The sequence below is a fragment of the Oncorhynchus mykiss genome, chromosome 16, assembly GCF_013265735.2.
Source record: "Oncorhynchus mykiss isolate Arlee chromosome 16, USDA_OmykA_1.1, whole genome shotgun sequence".
NCBI classification, from domain to species: Eukaryota; Metazoa; Chordata; class Actinopteri; order Salmoniformes; family Salmonidae; genus Oncorhynchus; species Oncorhynchus mykiss.
Genome location: NC_048580.1, coordinates 573,708 through 590,168, shown reverse-complemented (window position 1 = coordinate 590,168; position 16,461 = coordinate 573,708). Strand labels below are relative to the sequence as shown.

Sequence of the window (16,461 nt, the reverse complement as noted above, 5' to 3'; positions counted from 1 at the left end):
CATTATAACAGGTGGAGGACTACAGACACCATTATAACAGCTAGAGAACTACAGACACCATTACAACAGCTAGAGAACTACAGACACCAGTATAACAGCTAGAGAACTACAGACACCAGTATAACAGGTGGAGGACTACAGACACCGTTATAACAGGTAGAGAACTACAGACATCATTATAACAGGTAGAGAACTACAGACACCATTATAACAGGTAGAGGACTACAGACACCATTATAACAGGGGGAGGACTACAGACACCATTATAACAGGTAGAGAACTACAGACACCATTATAACAGGTAGAGAACTACAGACACCATTATAACAGGTAGAGAAGTACAGACACCATTATAACAGGTGGAGGACTACAGACACCATTATAACAGGTAGAGAACTACAGACACCATAATAACAGGTAGAGAACTAAAGACACCATTATAACAGGGGAACTACAGAAACCATAATAACAGGTAGAGAACTACAGACACCATTATAACAGGTAGAGGACTACAGACACCATTATAACAGGAGTACTACAGACACCATTATAACAGGTACAGAACTACAGACACCATTATAACAGGTAGAGAACTACAGACACCATTATAACAGGGGAACTACAGACACCATTATAACAGGTAGAGAACTACAGACACCATTATAACAGGTAGAGAACTACAGACACCAGTATAACAGGTAGAGAAGTACAGACACCATTATAACAGGTGGAGGACTACAGACACCATTATAACAGGTAGAGAACTACAGACACCATAATAACAGGTAGAGAACTACAGACACCATTATAACAGGTAGAGTACTACAGACACCATTATAACAGGAGTACTACAGACACCATTATAACAGGTAGAGAACTACAGACACCATTATAACAGGTAGAGGACTACAGACACCAGTAGAACAGGTGGAGGACTACAGACACCATTATAACAGGTAGAGAACTACAGACACCATTATAACAGGTAGAGAACTACAGACACCAGTATAACAGGTAGAGAAGTACAGACACCATTATAACAGGTGGAGGACTACAGACACCATTATAACAGCTAGAGAACTACAGACACCATTACAACAGCTAGAGAACTACAGACACCAGTATAACAGCTAGAGAACTACAGACACCAGTATAACAGGTGGAGGACTACAGACACCGTTATAACAGGTAGAGAACTACAGACATCATTATAACAGGTAGAGAACTACAGACACCATTATAACAGGTAGAGGACTACAGACACCATTATAACAGGGGGAGGACTACAGACACCATTATAACAGGTAGAGAACTACAGACACCATTATAACAGGTAGAGAACTACAGACACCATTATAACAGGTAGAGAAGTACAGACACCATTATAACAGGTGGAGGACTACAGACACCATTATAACAGGTAGAGAACTACAGACACCATAATAACAGGTAGAGAACTAAAGACACCATTATAACAGGGGAACTACAGAAACCATAATAACAGGTAGAGAACTACAGACACCATTATAACAGGTAGAGGACTACAGACACCATTATAACAGGAGTACTACAGACACCATTATAACAGGTACAGAACTACAGACACCATTATAACAGGTAGAGAACTACAGACACCATTATAACAGGGGAACTACAGACACCATTATAAAAGGTAGAGGACTACAGACACCATTATAACAGGTAGAGAACTACAGACACCATAATAACAGGTAGAGAACTACAGACACCATTATAACAGGTAGAGTACTACAGACACCATTATAACAGGAGTACTACAGACACCATTATAACAGGTAGAGAACTACAGACACCATTATAACAGGTAGAGGACTACAGACACCAGTAGAACAGGTGGAGGACTACAGACACCATTATAACAGGTAGAGAACTACAGACACCATTATAACAGGTAGAGAACTACAGACACCAGTATAACAGGTAGAGAAGTACAGACACCATTATAACAGGTGGAGGACTACAGACACCATTATAACAGCTAGAGAACTACAGACACCATTACAACAGCTAGAGAACTACAGACACCAGTATAACAGCTAGAGAACTACAGACACCAGTATAACAGGTGGAGGACTACAGACACCGTTATAACAGGTAGAGAACTACAGACATCATTATAACAGGTAGAGAACTACAGACACCATTATAACAGGTAGAGGACTACAGACACCATTATAACAGGGGGAGGACTACAGACACCATTATAACAGGTAGAGAACTACAGACACCGTTATAACAGGTAGAGAACTACAGACATCATTATAACAGGTAGAGAACTACAAACACCATTATAACAGGTGGAGGACTACAGACACCATTATAACAGGTAGAGGTTATTTTCTTTTCTGTATGAAGAGGAAGTCATGACTTGTTACACACTTGCTAGACAAAATCAGCTCACTGACACACACACAGACACAGACACACACACACACACAGAACTACAGAATCAGTTCACTTGCACCATGTGAGGTCATGTGACTGGAGAGTCATATCCCTCTGAATGTTTGTGTTCTCCATGTCTCAAACTGATTAATTTACGTCTTCTCAATAATGGTGGACAGGTGCAGCAACTGTTATAGGGGATTAGGATGGGTACTCAGATATACTGAGAGAGAGAGGAAACACACTACCTGCATGGTGTTGAATTGAGTGGAGAGAAAGAGGTGGTATTTTCAGAGTCAGACACAGTGGTGTTTTAATGAGGATCTCTGGGACTGTGCTGTGGTTTGGCCCCAAGGTTTAATGCTGACACCCCCCTAACCCTCACCACCTTACTTCTCACATTACAAATGTGAAAAAAAAGAAAAAAGAAAATAGCACACACTAAAAACACACACACTGAAAACACACACTCTAAAAACACTGAACACAGCAACACTAAAAACACTGAACACACACACACTAAAAACACACACCGCACACGCACACACACACACACACACACACACACACACACACACACACACACACACACACACACACACACACACACACACACACACACACACACACACACACACACACACACAGCTCTCTCTGTTGTTAACAGAGAACATAACTGGTTGAGAACTAGAGGGACTGGGTCTCCACTAGGAGAAAAACATTGTTTGTTTTTTATAGTGTGAAAAGTAAAGTAAGCAAACAAGTAGTCTGTCTGAGAACTCCTGGCCAGGAGGGGACCAGATGTACCCATTGATCATTTACAGTCTGAAAACCACTAATTAGTGGTGGTTCTGTCATTTCCAGCTGTTTCTCAGAAACTGATAAAACTTCTGTCAAAAGTAAGGTATATGATTACTATTATATACAACATCGGTCTAAAGTTTTAGAACACCTACTCATTCAAGGTTTTCTCTTCATTATTACTATTTTCTACATTGTAGAATAATAGTGAAGACATCAACACTATGAAATAACACATATGGAATAATGTAGTTACCTCAAAAGTATTCAACAAATCAAAATATATTTTATATTTGAGATTCTTCAAATAGACACTCTTTGCCTTGATGACAGTTTTGCACACTCTTGGCATTCTCTCAACCAGCTTCATGAGGTAGTCACTTGGAATGCATTTCAATTAATTAACAGGTGTGCCTTCTTTAAAGTTAATGTGTGGAATTTTTATCCTTCTTAATGCGTTTGAGCCTCAGTTGTGTTGTGACAGGGAAATGGCCCTATTTGGTAAACGACCAAGTCCATATTATGGCAAGAAAAGCTCAAATAAACAAAGAGAAACAACAGTCCATCATTACTTTAAGACATGAAGGTCAGTCAATACAGAAAATGTCAAGAACTTTGATGTTCTTCAAGTGCGGTCGATAAAACCATCCAGCGCTATGATGAAACTGGCTCTCATGAGGACCGCCACAGGAAAGGAAGACCCAGAGTTACATCTGCTGCAGAGGATCAGTTCATTAGAGAGTTAACTGGCTCTCATGAGGACCACCGCAGGAATGGAAGAGTTACCTCTGTGTCACGACTTCCGGAGAAGTCGGTCCCTCTCCTTGTTCGGCGGCCGACCTCACCGACCTCACCGACCTTCTAGCCATCGCTGATCCATTTTCTATTTGGTTTTGTCTTCCTTGACACCTGGTTCCAATCATACCGATTCCATGTTGTGTATTTTACCCTCTGTTTCCCCTCATGTCGGTGATTGTTTGTTGTATGTTATGTTCTGGTGTGCGACGGGTTTTGTACCCACTTTAATTATTTTGTATATTGTTGTTTTCTGAGTTTTTTAGGCATTTATTAAACTGCTCCGTTTATACCAAGTTCGTTCTCCTGCGCCTGACTCCCCTGCCACCAACACCCATTACACTCTGCTGCAGAGGATTAGTTCATTAGAGTTACCAGCCTCAGAATTGTTTTATTTAACCCTTATTTTAAACACATTCTCATTGACAACCTGGGGAATAGTTCAAGGGGAGAGGAGGGGGGATGAATATATGCTTCACAGAGTTCAAGTAACAGACACATCTCAACATCAACTGTTCAGGAGCAGGCCTGCATGGTTGAAATGTTGCAAAGAAACCACTACTAAAGGACAACAAAAAGAAGAAGAGACTTGCTTTGGTCTGGAGACTTGCTTTGGTCTGGAATCCAGGATCCAACCACCATCTTGTGAGATGTGTGTGGATGAACGGATGATCTCTGCATGTTTATTTCCCACAGTGAAGCATGGAGGAAGAGGTGTTATGGTGTGGGGTGCTTTGCTGGTGGCACTATCTGTGATTTATTTAGAATTTAAGGCACACTTAACCAGCCTGTCTACCAGAGCATTCTGCAGCGATACTCCATCCCATCTGGTTTGGGCTTAGTGGGACTATCATTTGTTTTTCAACAGGACAAGACCCGGCACACCTCCAGGCTGTGTAAGGGCTATTTTACCAAGAAGGAGAGTGATGGAGTGCTGCATCAGATGACCTGGCCTCCATAATCACCCATGACCTCACCCATGACCTCAACCCAATTGAGATTAACCTGTTGGATCTCTAGGGGCGCCATTTCATTTTTGGGAAAAAACGTTCCCGTTTTAAGAGCGATATTTTGTCACGAAAAGATGCTCGACTATGCATATTAGTTTTGGAAAGAAAACACTCTGAAGTTTCAGAATCTGCAAAGATATTGTCTGTAAGTGCCCCAGAACTCATTCTACAGGCGAAACCAAGATGAAACGTCAAACAGGAAATGAGCAGAATTTCTGAAGCTCTGTTTTCTAATGTCTCCTTATATGGCTGTGAATGCGACAGGAATAAGCTTAGACCTTCTGCCGTTTCCCCAAGATGTCGGCAGCATTGTGACGTATTTGTAGGCATATCATTGGAAGATTGACCATAAGAGACTACATTTTCCAAGTGTCCGCCTGGTGTCCTGCGTCGAAATTGGTGCGCAAAGCCAGGTGCAAGTATTTTTCCATTTGATTGAGAGGAGAAACCATGCTTCCACGAACGATATATCATCGAAGAGATATGTGAAAAACACCTTGAGGGTTGATTCTAAACAACGTTTGCCATGTTTTCAGTCGATATTATGGAGTTAATTTGGAAAAAAGTTCGCGTTTTGAGGACTGAATTTTCGTTTTTTTTTGGTAGCCAAATGTGATGTACAAAACGGAGCTATTTCTAATACACAAAGAATCTTTTTGGAAAAACTGAGCATTTGCTATCTAACTGAGAGTCTCCTCATTGAAAACATCCGAAGTTCTTCAAAGGTAAATTATTTTATTTGAAGGCTTTTATGTTTTTGTTGAAATGTTGCTGGATGCTAACGCTAATACTAACGCTAAATGCTACGCTAGCTAGCTACTTTTACACAAATTATTGTTTTCCTATGGTTGAGAAGTATATTTTGAAAATCTGAGATGACAGTGTTGTTTACAAAAGGCTAAGCTTGAGAGATGGCATATTTATTTCATTTCATTTGTGATTTTCATGAATAGTTAACGTTGCGTTATGGTAATGAGCTTGAGTCTGTATTCACGATCCCGGATCCGGGATGGGGAGATCAGAGAGGTTGGGATGTGTCGAACCGTAAAGTGAAAGAAAAGCAGCCAACAAGTGCTCAGCATATGTGGGAACTCCTTCAAGACTGATGGGAAAAGCATTCCAGGTGAAGCTGGTTGAGAGAATGCCAAGAGTGTGCAAAGCTGTCATCAAGGCAAAGGGTGGCTATTTGAAGAATCTTAAATATAAAATATATTTTGATATGTTTAACACTTTTTTGGTTACTACATGATTGCATATGTGTTATTTCATAGTTTTGATGTTTTCCCTATTATTCTACAATGTAGAAAATATAAAAAAATAAAGAAAACCCTTGAATGATTAGATGATCTTGAAGTGTAAGTCTATGGAAGGGGAAGGGGGTACAGTTGAAGTCGGAAGTTTATTTCAAGGCCTACCTTCAAACTCAGTGCCTCTATGCTTGACATCATAGGAACATTAAAAGAAATCAGCCAAGACCTCCACAAGTCTGGTTCATCGTTGGGAGCAATTTCCAAAAGCCTGAAGGTACCACGTTCATATGTACAAACAATAGTATGCAAGTATAAACACCATGGGACCACACAGATGTCATACTGCTCAGGAAGGAGACGCATTCTGTCTCCTAGAGATGAACGTACTTTGGTGCAAAAAGTGCAAATCAATCCCAAAACAACAGCAAAGGACCTTGTGAAGATGCTGGAGGAAACAGGTTCAAAAGTACCTATATCCACAGTAAAACGAGTCCTATATCGACATAACCTGAAAGGCCACTCAGCAAGGAAGAAGCCTTCTCCAAAACCGCCATAAAAAAGCCAGACTACGGTTTGCAACTGCACATGGGGACAAAGATCATACTTTTTGGAGAAATGTCCTCTGGTCTGATGAAACAAAAGTAGAACTGTTTGGCCATAATGACCATCGTTATGTTTGGAGGAAAAGGGCGAGGATTGCAAGCCGAGGAACACCATCCCAACCGTGAAGCTCCGGGGTGGCAGCATCATGTTGTGGGGGTGCTTTGCTGCAGGAGGGGCTGGTGCACTTCACAAAATAGATGGCGTCCTGAGAAAGGAAAATTATGTGGATATATTGAAGCAACATCTCAAGACATCAGTCAGGAAGTTAAAGCTTGGTCGCAAATGGGTCTTCCAAATGGACAATGACCCCAAGCATACTTCCAAAGTTGTGGCAAAATGGCTTAAGGACAACAACGTCAAGGTATTGGGGTGGCCATCACAAAGCCATGACCTCAATCCTATTGAAAATTTGTGGGCCGAACTGAAAAAGCGTGTGCGAGCAAGGATCCTACAAACCTGACTCAGTTACACCAGCTCTGTCAGGAGGAATGGGCCAAAACCCAACTCATTGTGGGAAGCTTGTGGAAGGCTACCCAAAACATTTGACCCAAGTTAAACAATTTAAAGGCAACGCTACCAAATACTAATTGAGTGTATGTAATCTTCTGACCCATTGGGAATTTAACGAAATAAATAAAAGCTGAAATAAATCATTCTCTCTACTATTATTCTGACATTTCACATTCTTAAAATAAAGTGGTGATCCTAACTGACCTAAGACTGTGCATTTTTACTAGGATTAAATGTCAGGAATTGTGAAAAATTGAGTTTAAATGTATTTGGCTAAGGTTTATGTAAACTTACGACTTCAACTGTATATACAGCATATATATATATATATATATATATATATATATATATTTTTTTTTTTTTTTAGGGGGTTAATCAGCTTTAAAATTGCAGATATATTTTTAGCTTCCATCAATGTAATTGTGTGCAGGAACGTAATTCTTACCTTTCCCATAGAAGAACTTGTGGTAGTAGAATGCTCCCAGATCAATATGTTCTATAATGTATCTCTTCACCTTCTCTCTGTGTATAGGCTGGTTCTCTCTAGGGACCTCCAACACCGACACCCCAGCGTTGGTACAGTGGGACGAGAGGGAGGACTCGAAGCTGCAGCTCTCTCCTCCACCACTGTAAGAGGCGCTGTTAGCCCTGGAGAGACTGATTCTGCGCTCCCCTTCTCCACCGATCTCATTACGGAAGTGGGGGCACCCCAGGACTAGTCTGTTGTTCTTCCCGTCGCCCTCGTCCTGGTCCAGGTTCTCTTTGGGGTTCAGGTCCTCTCGGGAGCCCAGAGGAGACTCAAACATGGAGGTACTGGTAGTTCCACTACTAAGACCACCTCCTTGCCCTCCCTCTGCCCCCAGTCCTACCCCTGTCCCCGGGCCACCTCCCGGCCCAAGTCCTGGTCCTAAACCTGGAGCTCCACTACCCCCTCTGGCTCCAGGTTGGTACTGTGAAGCAGCCGAGGCCCCAGTGGTTGTGTTCTTCCTCTGGCTGAGAGTGGCCCTACTGGCCACAGCCTCACTGATGTTAAACAGGACACTCTGCACGTCGTAGTGGGCAAAACACTTCTGGAAGCTGAGGGGTCTCCTGTCATCCTGATCCAGAGACAGCCTGAACCCATCTCCTACACAATCAGACACACAATTCCCTGACATTTAAATGGTGCTGGCAACAATAAGCGGAATATGCAGACAGAATCAGAGTTGAGATAGAATTGAAACATAATCTAGATACAGTGGAAATTGGCAGGTGGTTAAACAGCCTGAACCGTCACCTTCAATAATAACAACATTATTAATACTTTTTATTTATAACACGCTTTTCATTGAAAGATGTAAAGTGCTCCACGCATTAAAAACTAGACACATAGACCTCTACAGACCTTCGCTCTTGATGGTCCTCAGCTTCCTGAACATAGAGGTCTCAGATGAGTCAGACTTCAGGCGTCCCATGAAGTTCTTCTCTCTCTCTCTGGAGTAGAAGATGGAGGGATCCACGTAGTCGTACCCTGCCATCCTCACTATCTCCCCTCTGGAGATCTGGGTGGCCGTCTGCAGCACAAAGGGATAGCAACCATTATAGTCCTTGATGGGACAAATGTAGAGACAGAGAGAGAGACACACACATAGAGAGAGAGAAAGAGAGAGAGAGAGAGAGAGAGAGAGAGAGAGAGAGAGAGAGAGAGAGAGAGAGAGAGAGAGAGAGAGAGAGAGAGAGAGAGAGAGAGAGAGAGAGAGAGAGAAAAAAATAGAGAGAAAAAGAGAGAGAGAGAGAGCAGGAACTCAAAGGCAGGAAATTGGACTTCACCAAAGAAATCAGAATACAGACAATGTCATCCTACAAGAAACCTGGTATATAGGATACGGACCCACTGGTTGCCCTCAAGGTTACAGAGAGCTGGAAGTCCCATCCACTAAACTACCAGGTGTGAAACAGGGAAGGGACTCAGGGGGTATGCTAATTTGTTATTGAGAAGGAACTAACTCAGTCTATTGAATTAATCAAAACAGGCACATTTTACATTTGGCTAGAAATTCAAAAGGAAATGATCTCAACAGAGAAAAGTGTCATCCTGTGTGCCACCTACAGTATATCCCCACACTAGAATCCCCATCCTGGAGGGGGAAATCAATCATTTCCAGGCCCAGGGACATGTACTAGTCTGTGGAGACCTAAAAGCCAGAACTGGACAAGAACCTGACACCCTCAGCACACAGGGGGACAAACACCTGCCTGGAGGTGACAGCATTCCCTCCCCCATATGCCCTCCTAGACACAACTACGACAACATAACGTACCAAAACCGGTCATAACTCCTGCAGCTCTGTTACATCCTGGGTATGTACATAGTCAATGGTAGGTTTCGAGGGGACTCCTATGGTAGGTACACCTACAGCTCATCTCTTGGCAATAGTGCTGTAGACTACTTTATCATTGACCTCAACCCAGAGTCTCTCAGAGCGTTCAGTCAGTCCACTGATACCCTATTAAATCACAGCAAAATCACACTCTACTTGAACAGAGCAATACTCAATCATGAGGCATCAAAGTCAAAGAAACGGAATAATATTAAGAAATGCTATAGATGGAAGGGAAGTATTGTGGAAAATTACCCCAAAATAATTAGGCAACAAATTATTTTGCTTCTAGACAACTTCCTGGGCAAAACGTTTCACTGTAATAGTGAAGGTGTAAACTTGGCAGTAGAAAACCTAGACAGTATATTTGACCTCTCAGCTTCCCTATCAAATCTAAAATTGCCAAGGTGAGAACCTTAGAAAATTAAGAACAATGACAAATGGTTTGACTAAGAATGCAAAAACCTAAGAAAGAAATGGAGAAACCTATCCAACCAAAAACGTAGACCCAGAAAACCTGAGTCTATGGTGAATCACTAAAACAATACCAAAATACACTCCGGAAACACAAGGAAAACCTGAGTCGATGGTGAATCACTAAAACAATACCAAAATACACTCCGGAAACAGAAGGAAAACCTGAGTCGATGGTGAATCACTAAAACAATACCAAAATACACTCCGGAAACAGAAGGAAAACCTGAGTCGATGGTGAATCACTAAAACAATACCAAAATACACTCCGGAAACAGAAGGAAAACCTGAGTCGATGGTGAATCACTAAAACAATACCAAAATACACTCCGGAAACAGAAGGAACAGCACGTCAGATGTAAATGAAGAAAATCTAGAATCTAACCACTTCTGGGAAAATTGGAAAACACTAAACAAACAACAATACGGAGAGTTATATATCTAAAACAGAGATTTATGGATAAACCACTTCTCCAATCTATTTGGCGCTATAACAAAGAATAAACAGCAAAAACATAGACATGATCAATTACAAATTATATAATCAACTATTAAAGGCTACCTGAACCCACTTGCCACGGATCGAACCCCGGTACTGCTGCTCATTCCGTTCTCCAGCTCCGGCGGTCTACGTCACCGGCCTTCTAGTTGTCACTGAACTGGATTCATTACCACCCGGACTGTCTTGTCACATTAACCTGGTTCCCATTCCCCCTGATTAGTATGTGTATACAGTTGAAGTCAGGTTTACATACACTTAGGTTGGAGTCATTAAAACTCGTTTTTCAACCACTCCACAAATTTCTTGCTAACAAACTATAGTTTTGGCAAGTCGGTTAGGACATCTACTTTGTGCATGACACAAGTAATTTTTCCAACAATTGTTTACATATAGATTATTTCACTTATAATTCACTGTATAACAATTCCAGTGGATCAGAAGTTTACATATACTAAGTTGACTGTGACTTTAACAACTTGGAAAATTCCAGAAAATGTCATGGCTTTAGAAGCTTCTGATAGGGTAATTGACATAATTTGAGTCAATTGGAGGTGTACCTGTGGATGTATTTCAAGGTCAACCTTCAAACTCAGTGCTCCATTGCTTGACATCATGAGAAAATCTAAAGAAATCAGGCCAAAAAAACACTGTAGACCTCCACAAGTCTGGTTCATCATTGGGAGCAATTTCCAAACGCCTGAAGGTACCAGGTTCATCTGTACAAACATTAGTACGCAACTATAAACACCATGGGACGACACAACCGTCATACCGCTCAGGAAGAAGACTCCTAGACTCCTAGTCTCCTAGAGATGAAAGTACTTTGATGCAAAAAGTGCAAATCAATCCCAGAACAACAGCAAAGGACCTTGTGAAGATGCTGGAGGAAACACGTACACAAGTATCTTAATCCACAGTAAAACGAGTCCTATATCCACAAAACCTGAAAGGCCGCTCAGCAAGGAAGAAGCCACTGCTCCAAAACCACCATAAAAAAGCCAGACTACGGTTTGCAACTGCACATGGGGACAAAGATTGTACTTTTTAGAGAAATGCCCACTGGTCTGATGAAACAGAAATATAACTTTTTGGCCATAATGACCATCGTTATGTTTGGAGGACAAAGGGGGAGGCTTGCAAGCCGAAGAACACCATCCCAACCGTGAAGCACGGAGGTGGCAGCATCATGTTGTGGGGGTGCTTTGCTGCAGGAGGGACTAGTGCACTTCACAAAATAGATGGCATCATGAGAGAAGAAAATTATGTAGATATATTGAAGCAACATCTCAAGACATCAGTCAGGAAGTTAAAGCTTGGTTGCAAATGGGTCTTCCAAATGTACAATGATCCCAAGCATACTTCCAAAGTTGTGGCAAAATAGCTCTTTGAGGGCATGGCAGATTTACGCCCCCTTTGGAGAAATTGGGTACCCCTAGTAAACTGAAAAAAAAAAAATTGCTAATATATGCATATAATAATTATTATTGGATAGAAAACACTCTAAAGCTTCTAAAATCGTTGGAATTATGTCTGTAAGTATAGCAGAACTCACAGGGCATGCATTCTTCCAAACTAGTTTTTGTGGTCAAGAAAGTTGGAGCAACTTTGACGTCATCGCCCCCACCCTTCCCGACCACTTATGGATCTGGGGACACTTTCCATCTCTTCCACTAGATGTCCTCTTTCTGTAGAGCGTTTAATCGTTCAAATCGCGCGAGAATTGGTCACAGCCATTCCTTTGTTCCAGCACTCCTGGGAAGAGCAAACGATGCCCGGTTGAATTGAAATTTGTTTTGTGTGTTAAAAACATCATAAAGCTTGCTTCTGCACTTAGTTTGACCTGTTTAGTCGACATATAATATGTAATTTTGAAGTTTTGATGCGCAACGTTTCCGGACCAGAGGACATTTTGGGTGCATTTCAGCTGATGTTATTAGCTGTAGCTAATACAAAGACGCAAGACTTGAAACCAAACGATGTATTGGGTAAGTATGAACCCTTCCAGAACATTCTGAACGAAGACCATCGAAGGTAAGGGAATATTTATGCTTAAATCTGTGTTTCTGTTGACTCCAACATTACGGAGAAATGTAGCTTATATCTGAGCGCCGTCTCAGCAAATTGAATAGTGTGCGATTTCTGTAACGTTAAAAATAAATGTACCAAAGCGGTTGCATAAAGAAGCAGTGTATCTTTCTAACTATATGTAGAACATGTATATTTAGCCAAAGTTTATGATGTCTATTTACGTTATCTTGCCGAGCTACCTAGATTTCCTGCGGGCATTTTTGAGTAATTTCTGAACATGAGCACATTGTAAATGGACATTTATGGATATATATGGCATATTATTGAAAAAAAAAAATGTACTGTGTAACATGTCCTATTACTGTCATCTGATGAAGATTTTCAAAAGGTTAGTGAGCGATTTATTTTTTAATCCTGCTTTTATAATTTTATATTTTCTGGGACAAAATGGCTGCCGCTTGTCTTGGTTTCGGTGGTGGTCTAATATAAATATGTGGTGTGTTTTCGCCGTAAAACATTTAAAAAATCTGACATGCTGGGTAGATGAACAAGGTGTTTATCTTTCATTTGAGCTATTGGACTTGTTAATGTGTGGAGGTTAAATATTTCTAAGAATATTTTTGCGTTCCATGCGCCACGGTTTGAGCTGAACGGGGGGGGGAGGTGTTCCTCTAGAGGAACTCCTCGCATCAACAGGTTTTAAGGACAACATAGTCAAGGTATTGGATTGGCCATCACAAAGCCCTTACATCAATCTTATAGAAAATGTGTGGGCAGAACTGAAAAGGCGTGTGCGAGCAAGGATCCTACAAACCTGATTCAGTTACACCAGCTCTGTCAGGAGGAATGGGCCAAAACCCAACTTATTGTGGGAAGCTTGTGGAAGTCTACCCAAAACGTTTGACCCACCTAACCTTAAATAATTTAAAGGCAACGCTACCAAATACTAATTGAGTGTATGTAAACTTCTGACCCACTGGGAATGTGATGAAATAAATAAAAGCTGAACTAAATCATTCTCTCTACTATTATTCTGACATTTCACATTCTTAAAATAAAGTGGTGATCCTAACTGACCTAAAACAGGGAATTCTTACTAGGATTAAATGTCAGGAATTGTGAAAAAACGAGTTTAATGTATTTGGCTAAATTGCATGTAAACTTACGACAACTGTAAATGTGCCCTCTGTTCACCTTTGTCTGGTCAGTTTTTGTTCCCATGTCCTTTCGTGTGTGAGTACCTGTGCTTTGTTATTTCGGCTTTTGTGCTGCGTGTATTGTGCACTCATTATTAAGGATCTCGTCCTGTTTATTGTTCTTAGGGTTCTCGTCCCTTGTATTTAATATTAAGTTTAAGTTAAGTTTAACCTCTTTTGTTTGTGTATACGTGTTTGTTTTGGGCTTCATCCCTGTGGCTTTTCATGGCATGTTGTATATTTTGGTTGGAGTATTAAACCCCCCTATTCCTTCGCCGGTCTCCAATTATTTATACGACGTGAATTAAATTGCAATGAATGAACTAAAGGGCCAAATACAAACCCTCCAACCCAAAAAGCCCTGTGGCTTAAATTCAATTATAAAATATACAGACCACAAAACTCAAACTCTTTAACATCATCCTCAGCTCTGGTGTCTTCCCCAATAATTGTAACCTAGTACTGATCACCTCAATCCACAAAAGTGGAGACAAATTTGACCCCAATAACTACCGTGGGATATGCGTCAACAGCAACCTTATCATTTACAGCAGACTCATACATTTCCTCAATGAAAACAGTGTACTGAGTAAATGTCAAATTGGCTTTTTACCAAATTACAATACGACAGACCACGTTTTCACCCTGAACATTCTAACTGACAAAGAAACAAACCAAAACAAAGGCTAAGACTTCTCATGCTTTCTTGATTTCAACAAATCTTTTGACTCAATTTGGCATGAGTGTCTGCTATACAAATCGATGGGAAGTGGTGTTGGGGAAAAATATATACGACATTATAAAATCCATTAACACAAACAACAAATTGATAAACACACATTTCTTTCCTCAGGGCTGTGGGGTGAGACAGGGATGCAGCTTAAGCCCCACCCTCTTCAACATATACTGTATATCAACAAATTGCAGCACATCGATCTTCTGCACAGATCTTCTGAATAAATCTCAAAATAATGGTGTTCCCAAAAAGGTCAATTTGCCCAGAAATACAAATTCCATCTAGAAACTGTTGCCCTAGAGTACACACCAAACAAGACATATCTCAGCCTAAACATCAGCTCCACAGGTAACTTCCACAAAGCTGTGAACGATCTGAGAGACAAAGCAAGCTCTTGCAAAAAATACTTGAATCAGTTACAGAGCCCATTGCCCTTTATTGTTGTGAGGTCTGGGGTCCGCTCATCAACCAAGAATTCACAAAACGGGACAAACACCAAATTGTGACTCCGCATGCAGAATTCTGCAAAAATATCCTCTGTGTACAACGTAAAACACCAAATAATGTATGCAGAGCAGAATTATGCCAATACCTGCTAATTCTACAACCACCTAAAAGGAAGTGATTCCCAAACCTTCCATAGCAAATCCATCACCTACAGAGAGATGAACCTGGAGAAGAGTCCCCTAATCAAGCTGGTCCTGGAGCTCTGTTCACAAACACACCCCACAGAGCCCCAGGACAGCAGCACAATTAGACCCAACCAAATCATGAGAAAACAAAAAGATAATTACTTGACATATTGGAAAGAATTAATCTAAAAACCTAGCAAACTAGAATGCTATTTGGCCCTAAACAGAGAGTACACAGTGTCAGAATACCTGACCACTGTGACTGACCCAAAATTAAGGAAAGCTTTGACTATGTACAGACTCAGTAAGCATAGCCTTGCTATTGATAGAGGTCGCAGTGAGTAGACTTGCCTCTCAAGAGAAGACAAGCTATGTGCACACTGCCCACAAAATGAGGTGGAAACTGTACGACCATATTAGAGACACATATTTCCATCAGATTACACAGACACACAAAGAATTCCAATCTTTATAAACTCCCATATCTATTGGGTGGAATTCCACAGTATGACATCACAGCAGTACTATTTGTGACCTGTTGAAAAAAGAAAATGGCAACCAGTGAAGAACAAACACCATTGTAAATACAACCCATTTTTATGTTTATCTAGTTTCCTTTTTGTACTTTAACTATTTGCACATCATTACAACACTGTAACGATGTGGACTCCTCCTGTAACGATGTGGAAACCTCCTGTAACGATGTGGATTCCTCCTGTAACGATTTGGACTCCTCCTGTAACGATGTGTACTCCTCCTGTAATGATGTGGAAACCTCCTGTAACTCTGTGGATACCTCCTGTAACGATGTGGATTCCTCCTGTAACGATGTGGATTCGTCCTGTAACGATGTGGATTCGTCCTGTAACGATGTGGATTCCTCCTGTAACGATGTGGATTCCTCCTGTAACGATGTGGACTCCTCCTGTAACGATGTGGATTCCTCCTGTAACGATGTGGACTCCTCCTGTAACTATGTGGATTCCTCCTGTAACGATGTGGACTCCTCCTGTAACGATGTGGACTCCTCCTGTAACGATGTGGACTCCTCCTGTAACGATGTGGACTCCTCCTGTAACGATGTGGACTCCTCCTGTAACGATGTGGACTCCTCCTGTAACGATGTGGACTCCTCCTGTA

General features: G+C 41.2%; 1 protein-coding gene across 4 annotated transcripts in view; it reads right to left on the bottom strand.

Moving 5' to 3' along the window:
• LOC110517286 (signal-induced proliferation-associated 1-like protein 2) overlaps window positions 1-16,461 on the bottom strand; it is a 317,547-nt gene that overhangs the window by 185,650 nt on the left and 115,436 nt on the right. For all 4 annotated transcript variants that reach the window (XM_036945905.1, XM_036945907.1, XM_036945906.1 and 1 more), the window contains exons 4-5: window positions 8,778-8,946; window positions 7,839-8,519 (exon numbers count right to left, since the gene is read on the bottom strand). In XM_036945905.1, coding sequence (XP_036801800.1) covers window positions 7,839-8,519; window positions 8,778-8,946 — 850 coding nt within the window. The remainder of the gene's footprint in view (window positions 1-7,838; window positions 8,520-8,777; window positions 8,947-16,461) is intronic.